This window comes from Elaeis guineensis, chromosome 2 (assembly GCF_000442705.2).
Source record: "Elaeis guineensis isolate ETL-2024a chromosome 2, EG11, whole genome shotgun sequence".
NCBI lineage: Eukaryota > Viridiplantae > Streptophyta > Magnoliopsida > Arecales > Arecaceae > Elaeis > Elaeis guineensis.
In genome coordinates this window covers 86,212,057-86,220,987 of record NC_025994.2, presented here as the reverse complement: position 1 = coordinate 86,220,987, position 8,931 = coordinate 86,212,057, and the positions used below count along the sequence as shown (strand labels likewise).

General features: G+C 38.1%; 1 protein-coding gene across 1 annotated transcript; it reads right to left on the bottom strand.

Annotated features, from left to right (window-relative positions):
- Nucleotides 1-928: 928 nt before the first annotated feature.
- Nucleotides 929-6,619, bottom strand: LOC105056501 (calcium-dependent protein kinase 20-like). Its single transcript, XM_073252030.1, has 8 exons — nt 5,744-6,619; nt 4,645-4,768; nt 4,250-4,393; nt 3,903-4,055; nt 3,367-3,482; nt 2,890-3,057; nt 1,707-1,937; nt 929-1,330 (listed from the first exon to the last, which is right to left on the bottom strand). The coding sequence occupies exons 1-8, from the start codon at nt 6,239-6,241 to the stop codon at nt 1,175-1,177; spliced, it is 1,590 nt and encodes a 529-aa protein (XP_073108131.1). The 5' UTR covers nt 6,242-6,619; the 3' UTR covers nt 929-1,174.
- Nucleotides 6,620-8,931: the final 2,312 nt, after the last annotated feature.

Genomic DNA, 8,931 nt, shown 5'->3' with positions numbered 1-8,931 from the left:
AGGAGATGGTGAACCAAATAATGAATTGAAAATCTAATTAACTTTAACGAGCTTCAAGAGAGAAAAATCTATGAAATACTCTCAAGCCTGTCCTCACATATTAAAGTACCTTTTTTTCTTCGAGAAACAGTCAAGTTCCCTGGAGTCATATGTAATTATCGGAGAGTGAAACTATGATTTATGACAAATCCCATTTTATGCAATTCATCAGTCACAAGGTGCCCATTTATGGTGACAGAAATGTCCACAATCCCACCAAATTCTAAACGTCCCACGGAAGCTGGTCAAAAATGCCAGCATTCAACCAGGAATCCGGGCGCCAACAACCAATCACGTTGCTTTCCTACTTGTAAGCCTTTTGACAACAAAGTCCTGCGACTTGGTCCAACCCAAATTAGATTATGTCAGGAACAACCCAAGATTCTCAAAGCACCACATCTTGGACGACCCCACAGCCTTCTCATCCAAGTTTCAACCGCCAACCAACTACCACTTGAGTAACAGACCAGCTTGCCTGCCCAAGGGCTGGACCACAGTCTATTGATAACCAATAACAGCCATCTTTAGATAATAACACAGCTAAAGGAAGAAAATTTCATATACCACACAGGATTGCTCATTTAGGAAAGAAAGCATTGAAGGTTACATATTGGACGAACGTATTACGAAGAGAGCATATGAAATAACCTGTAAATTGAAATCTGATGACTATAACAAAACAATGATCTAAGAAGTCCACAGATCCTTAATAAAGGTAAGGCAGGTTCCCTAGGCCATATATACCAGAAGTTACGAGGACTAGGAAAGAGGCTAGTAAAGATAAAGAAGGATTGAAGTCAAACCAAATGAAATTCTTGTCAAAGTGGATGCAATCAAAAGCCCAGTCATGCAACATTGTTTGTGAGCTGAAACTGAGAGGACAACCATATTAACAATCAAGAGCACTACTTTGCCCCTTTTTTTTTTTTTTTCTTCTTTTTCTAATACATTCTCTTCTGAAATGATACATACAACAAGTGGTAGAAGGTTTAAAGACACAAACAAGCCTCGCTGATCACCTACTAATAGGAGACGAGTAGAAAAAATTTTAGCCCCAGATGCAACATAGAAAATTAAGAAAGAATATGTAAATCATGCACAAAAAGGGAGGGAGAATCCGTATCGCTTTCTCATTTCATCTATGCTCATTCTTTAGCTGCAATGATCCATCTTTCTGCAGCTTCAAGCTCAGGTTGCTAAACCGCTCACGTGAATACTGCCGAGATGCCTTTCTCCAATCAGTTCCTGCCTTCATCATCGTTGCAAACTCCTCATAGCTTATCCTCCCATCCTAACAAAGAAGACCAATATCAGGTTTTCTTAAAATCAAACGATACATTCTGATGTTTCCATTTGATCCATTGTTGGGCCCCTAGATCGAGAATCTATAGGGTTTTCCCGATGTCATGTTCTTTCTTGAATTATTGTTTAAAAAAAAATAAAAAGAGGAAAAGTTGGAAGCTATTACTATTAGAATGAATGAATGAAAGAGGACTCACTAAGCTAATCCATGCAACAAGGTTTGTTGATTATAATTATATTGTATGATTATTTAATACCTAATGCATAGACCTTCATGATCAAGGGGATCTTTAGACTTCAGAAAAAGAAGCATTTCAGAATAGGACATTCTTAAGAAGCATTGAAGAATCAAGATAATCACTGACCTTGTCTGTGTCTACATCACGGATAATTGCATCGATAACTTCCTCATGGTTTGGACCCAAGTCATCAGCCAAGGAGTCTCCGAGCTCTTCAATTTCTATATAACCACTCCTGTTCTTATCAAAGTATGAAAAAGCTTTGTGCAGGTGTTCATCATTTCCAATCTTCCTAATGTGAATTGACACAGCAACAAATTCTCCATAGTCCAGGGTCCCATTCCCATCAACATCCGCCTGCAACCGCATGGAAAGCTGGTGTTTTAAATTCAACCAACAAATAGTTTCACAAACTTTATTATCAAAAGAAGAGTTTCACAAACTGATGCAGCTAGCAAAACAAATGTCGACCGGCACTGAAGTACCGCAACAACTTCTGCCTTCATGATGCTCAAAAGGTGGTACAATAGACTGATGATTTGGATTAATTAAATTCTTATTAACAGGATATTAAGTAGCATGTATGTACTCCATTAGTGCAGCAAATCGTCCAGATATCAAGAGAACTATAAAACACATCCACATATTAGTTATTTTGTGCCAGGTAGATCACAAGCCGGCACTTTTCTTTCAAACATAGAAGACATATGTCCATTCTGCCAAGATGGTTATAGTTCGAATCACAGGAATTGGAATCATTGTTAGGTGCTGGGGGTTCAGTCCACTGCTCCACTCACATGGGAAATCAAAAAAATATATATAATCAAATACAACATGTTTTTAAAAGTCACCAGTTTTGGATAAGACATCTCTCTCTCTCTTTCTCTCTCTCTCTCTCTTCAACTCCATTGTGCAACTCATCCACCCTTGCAGACCATCAATGGTTCAGCGAAGATGGCACAACAGCAAAGTTATTGTGAAAAGATTCATGTGAGAAGCTATATCATAAACACATTGTATATATGGATGCATGTGTTTATGTTTAGTTGTCTGGACTTGGAAGTATCTCTGTTATTGCTAGAAGATAAACCAAGTGCCACTTATCCAAGAAAAGTGTGCATGAAAAGTGAACGCTAATAACTTAAGATACTTGGCAATATCTTTTGATACTATGTTCCTTGTAATTGGTGACTGGATACTAAAATTTGATATGGACTCCAGATATTAACACAAGCAAGACCATCGAAGGATAAAAACAGTATGCATAAAAAAGGAGGACAAAAAGAAAACAATAAGGTCAGCTACTTACAGCTTGCATTAATATCTGAGCATCTGAATCAGGAATTTGATGTCCAAGCTTGTGGAGACCAAATTTCAGCTCATCAAAGGTTATTTTACCATTGTTGTTTATGTCCATCTTTTGAAACATATCCTTTATATCAGCTACTTCCTCTACAGATAAATGCTCAGCCACTACCTGCAATAGTGAAGGTCCCAAACATGTCAACAATTGCCATTTTGAACATGAGCATTAAGAATACTGTCAACTATAATAACACATCTAGAATTTTGACATCACATAACAATTCCTTTTTTACTTTTATTACTTGAGAATAATGGTGGGGGCACCACCAATCATTTCAAAGAAATGACTGGATAATTACCCCAGTCACGCACTTGGGAAAACATCACCCAAATTTTGCACCTGGAAGGAGGGGTGCAACCACTTGTCTACAGCCAGTTTATCACATATCATGATGATAAGTGTAGATGAGTCAAATCTTACCCTTAGAGCTTTCTTTTTGAACTTGTTCATCACAGAGAATTGCTGGAGTCTTGCTCGAACGGTTTCACCTAAATTAACATTTGGAGCCTTTTTGGCATTCTGCAACCAAGGGTGATCTGGAATTGCAAATGCAGGGAAATGTCTTGAGTATGTGCAGAAGATATGCCTTTGGAAGTAACTCATAAAGAATAACATTGAACATAATGTGGTAAGTTTAGTATTGGGCTATTATCTAATAGATTGTGATATAAGATGTCAGAGTCATTATAAGCATGTTTACTTCCATTCGGATGAGAAATCACATCCAATTGATAGCTAGACATAGAAAATAGTAAATACACCCTGCATTTAGTGAGCATTGATTCCCTTTTAATTTTCTTCTATAGAAAACCAACTCAAAATATTATTATCATCAAAGTTATATTTTTTTTCATCAATCTTTGTTCAATATGAATGCCACACCAAGATACCAAGAAATATGACATATTATATTGAGATTAAAAAAAATGTGTAGAGTTCAGCACATTAGACATTACCGAGAACTCCCTGAGCTGTTAACCTCCGCTTAGGATCTGGATCAAGCATCCGCTTGACTAGATCTTTGGCATTGTCAGAAACTTTTGGCCATGGTTCTCTTTTAAAATCTACAGCAGAGCGGATAATTGCCTGTGCTACTCCCTGTTCAGTTTCTGCATTGCACCAAGAAACCTTGGATGACTCTTACAAACACTTAAATGCAGATACAAATTCAATTTTGATTTTCAGTAAATCATACTTATTTGCTGTAAAGCAGATAGTCACAAATTAAAATTCAGTACAGTGTCAGCTAATCTATTATCTTTTCTACAGCATCTTGTCCTTCCATTAAGAAGAAAAGAATTACCTGCCCAAAATGGTGGGACACCACAAAGCAGGATATAAAGGATCACTCCTGCACTCCACACATCAATCTCTGGGCCATAATTTCGTTTTAGAACCTCTGGAGCCATGTAATAAGGACTGCCTACAATTTCAGTAAAGCGCTCACCTGTGGTGGAATAAAACAGAATTGCTAATCAACAAAATTTCCGAAAAGTGCATGGTTGATCATACAAAGTGATGCTTATGAGTTATGAATGACATCCGTTGTGCATAATGTGACTTGATAGTGAAGTGGTCATATGACTATGAATAATTTACATGACTGATGAATCTTTTAGCACAATTAATAAAAAAATAGTGTTTATCGGAAGAACAAAGGGGTAATGTGGTCTTCAAAGAGAAGTCGAACTAACATACCAGGTCTGAAAAATACTGACAACCCAAAATCAATTGCTTTTAAGGGGGATGTTTCCTTTTTGTTAGCAAACAAGAAGTTCTCTGGCTTGAGGTCCCGATGCATCACCCCATGTTTGTGGCAAACCTGTTATTGCATTAAAGAATTAAAACACAAGTCATCATGTTAAGCTAAATTAAATCAAATAGGACATGGTAACTTCCAACTTATCATGTCGAAACACAGTATGACCACTCACAGGATAAGAAAGCTATTTGTATAGAGTCACCCAAAAAGGACAAAAGCATTCTGGCGTACAACAATATTGTGGTTCATAATATTGCATAAAGTAATGGATCCGATTTTGTGAACTAAAGAGTTGCAGTCCATTTTCCCAAAAAGTTAAACACGAACAATACTGTGATGTTGAACCAGATCCCATAATCGAGAAGCAGATTGACAGAAAAAAGAATAACAGCCTTTTATAAGCAGAGCCCACAGAGCCTTTTATAAGTGGTGGAAGAATATCTAAAACATTTACACCTGTCACTTCTACATGCTAACCATCAAGAAGGATCACCAAAAGACAAAACCAACCTGATGCAAGCCACACTACAACTGATATCCAAAGAAAGAATATTCGATGTTTAGTTCTTGGCCTAAATTAATTGTTACCCGAAAGATCCCGACATACGGTCTTCACCAAGATATTTTCGCAAAGATAAATTTAACATAAATTTCTAGCAAAACATTAGATAGAGTAGAAAAATTGTTCTACACAAGGAGAAATTGATTTTCCAGAGATCAAAAGATATAGCCTTTCCTCACCAGACCGAATCATAGCGCGACATCCCAAGGAGATGCCAAAGATTCAGAATTCCTCACAAATTTAATTTTATATTAGCAGAACTCTGAATAATACTTATTACTCTCTGCGCACCAAGATCACATCTTTGGCAAGAAATCTAACACAGACTTCTCCCAGATTGGGACTTACCACATATTCACAGAATATACTAAAGCATAAGATGAAACAGGGCTCCACCCTACGGTCACCAAACGGAACTCAACAGAGAGAAGAAAACAGAGATAAAGATTAATCTTAAAGCACCAAGAACTGACCTGCACGACCTCGACGATGGTCCGGGTGACGCCCGCAGCCGCCCGCTCGGTGTAGTGGCCCCTGGCGACGATCCGATCGAAAAGCTCGCCTCCCTCACAGAGCTCCATCACGAGGTGGACGGCGTTATCATCCTCATACGTGTCCTTGAGGCTCACTATATTGGGGTGGCTCGGCAAATGCCTCATGATGTCCACCTCCCTCCTCACATCCTCGATGTCGACGGTGGTCCTCAGCTTCTTCTTCGATATCGACTTGCAGGCGAAGGCCTCGTCGGTGGCTTTATCGGTGCACAGGTAGGTGATTCCGAACTCTCCCCTGCCGAGCTCCTGGCCGAGCTCGTACCGGCTGCCGATGTCCCGGCCGTTGGGGTCCTTGAGGACGGTGAGCTTGGGGGCGGGGGGCTTGTTGTAATCTAAGGAGAAGGGATTCGGCCGGTTCCCCTTCTTCGGCTTCTTCTCCTTCTTGTCTGACGCCGGCGAAGCACAGCAATTCCCCATGGAATCGAGGTGGCCGAAGGATCAAAGATCCGATCTTTCCGAGGTTTTACGGCAGCAGCCGACGAGATCTTCACCAAGATCCAATCTTTTCAAGATCTTTGAGCAGATGAGCTCAAACCACAACGACCAAGCTCGTCTCCGGAGCTGAGAAGACTATTTACATTTACAGGAAAGAAGAAGAGAGATTTCCTTGCGATTTCTAGAAAGCCGTCGGAAGTCAAGCCTGAAGACAAGCGATCCTTTCTAGAATCTAGAAACAAAACCCCTCAAGACGAGGTTTTTCTCCGAAAAGTCTACAAAGAACGTTATTTCTTTTTCTGAGAGAGATAGAAGCTAAGAAAGAGATGCAAGAAGGGAAAAACTTGACGAGGTCTTAAATTTAGGTGGGATGAGAGGGAACGGCAGAGAAGCTTTGTAGAAGAAAGAGGTGGGAGGGCGTTTTATGGAAGGAAGGGGGTTGGCAGGAGAAGGCGATATGGCGAGGTGTGAAAACGCTGTTGATGAGGGGAGAGACGGTCAAAACTCAGAACTCAGAAGCACTTTCCAAGATTCATCCTCCGCCAACCCCCCTCACACCATGTTCTCCTGGAGCCAAAAAGAAATGAGGAAAGGGAGAAAAAAAAGCAGAAGAAATAAATTCCCCTCTCTCTCTACAGAATCTCCATGTCCTCACATCTGTCCATACGAAGCCATAAATATTCTTTTTGGCTTATTAACAAATGGCAGCCCTTTTGACGCAATTATAAAGTGTCCCTTGCTTCCGTGAGCTTGTGGAGCGAGGTAAAATTGCACTTGCCACAGTGCCCCTTCCAACGCATTGTTTGCTTCTTATGGTAAGGAACGGAGAAACTACACAGCTATTGTTTGAAACGGATAAGAATGGATTCAGTCAATCTTGGGATGCAATTTATTTTTTCTTTGTCAGCATCTTTGGATGTAACCCCTTGTACACTTCAGCATAATGTATAAAGCCTTATATTCTTTATTATCTGATATTCTTGCAGTCAAGTCCTCTTTTAGTGTTATTTATGTATTACCTTATCGTCCTTAATATACTTTTGAAAACCACTTGATCATTAATGATCACATATTCACTTGTGATATATTGGATAGTTATTTAAAAAAAAAACTCTACCTCAGTTGTTTGATCATCATCTTTATTTAATATTTATTACTAAGTGAAGATGATAACTATGCTTCTCATTATTTTTGAAATAGGAGATTGATTACTGAAGAGCATGCATCATGAATCATCGTAGCTCAATGCAGGAGCAAGGTAAAATTTCAAGGGGAAGAGAAAAGAATGGATCATTGGGAATTCAATAACCAAGATGGTTGTTAGAGTGAATACTCATCAAATATTTCATTTGTTTTCTAACAAAATATTTATAAATAAACATGTTATTGCATGTTTTTTGATATGTCAAGAATATAACCATAATAACAGTGGTGACAGTGATAACAACATCAATAGTAATAAGGATGAAGCATATTTGTGATGTTAAATAGATGTACGAGATAGTATTGAAACTTATTTTTTATTTTAAAGAATGAATTTTAGACTCACATATGCCCCTTGCATGACATAGCATAGATTCCACTCGGACTAGGATATATGCTATTTGGTTTAGTGAACCATAATCGACCTAAAATTTTAAGTCCAGTTGAGAGACACCAAATATTCTTGAGAGTGGAATGTGTGGCATAAATAACTTAGTTCCAAAGGTACATAGATAATTACTTGGGGCTTAAGCACCCAGACATACTTCTACCAAAAAAAAGGCACCCAAAAGTATGGGTTTGCTTTCAACATTATTACCATATCAGCAACCATGCCTCAAATCTGTCATGAATCATTCTGACATCACAATAAGTAGAATAATTAAAGTTAGATCTATGAAGCTTGTAGTTCAAAAAAAGTTTCTAGCTTTTAATTTGATGATTAAAACTCCCAGACTGTCCATATGTTTATACAACTTCATTACGCAAAAAAAAGCATGGAAACACCCATTAGAAGTCAAGAAAGAGTCCGTAGTGAGCTACGGGGGAGATGCGCTCCTCAAATTAATCACATACGATCATCAACTTTAGAGGGATTTATGGAGATAAAATCATGTTCTATGGATCAAACCTTTAAGAAAAAATAGGAGCATGAGAAAAATAAGCTAATGACTGGGGTAGAGACCTTAATATTAATAGTTTGCTGCCAAACAAGAACTAGAGGAGGAAATGAAAGCTGAGGAATGCCGAAGATTTTTTTTTTGTTTCTTTCTTGACCGAGTCAATGAATTTCGTTATGAGACATAGAGCTCCAAAGATCCAAACCTTCTAGTTGAAGGTCACAATTGGAAAGATCTAAAAGAAAACAAGTAAGAAGGAACTCCATATACTTTACATTTTAAAAATTCCATCTATTACAATGATCGCTGTTTCACATCTTCCGGACTCTTTTTTACATATTTTATTTGCTGATCCTACATATATGTATATATACTTGTTTGGTTTAATTTTTCGGATTTATCAAAAAAAAAAAATTGTTGTTCCCTCTAGATTTAATAAAGTAAACAAATTTGGATGAGATGAGAACAGTTGTCGAGCAATTATTAAAGCTGATATCCAGGTATTAAAAAACACATTTAAACCATCATATTGATATAGAGCATTACTAGATGCATGCTGGTCTGAAAACA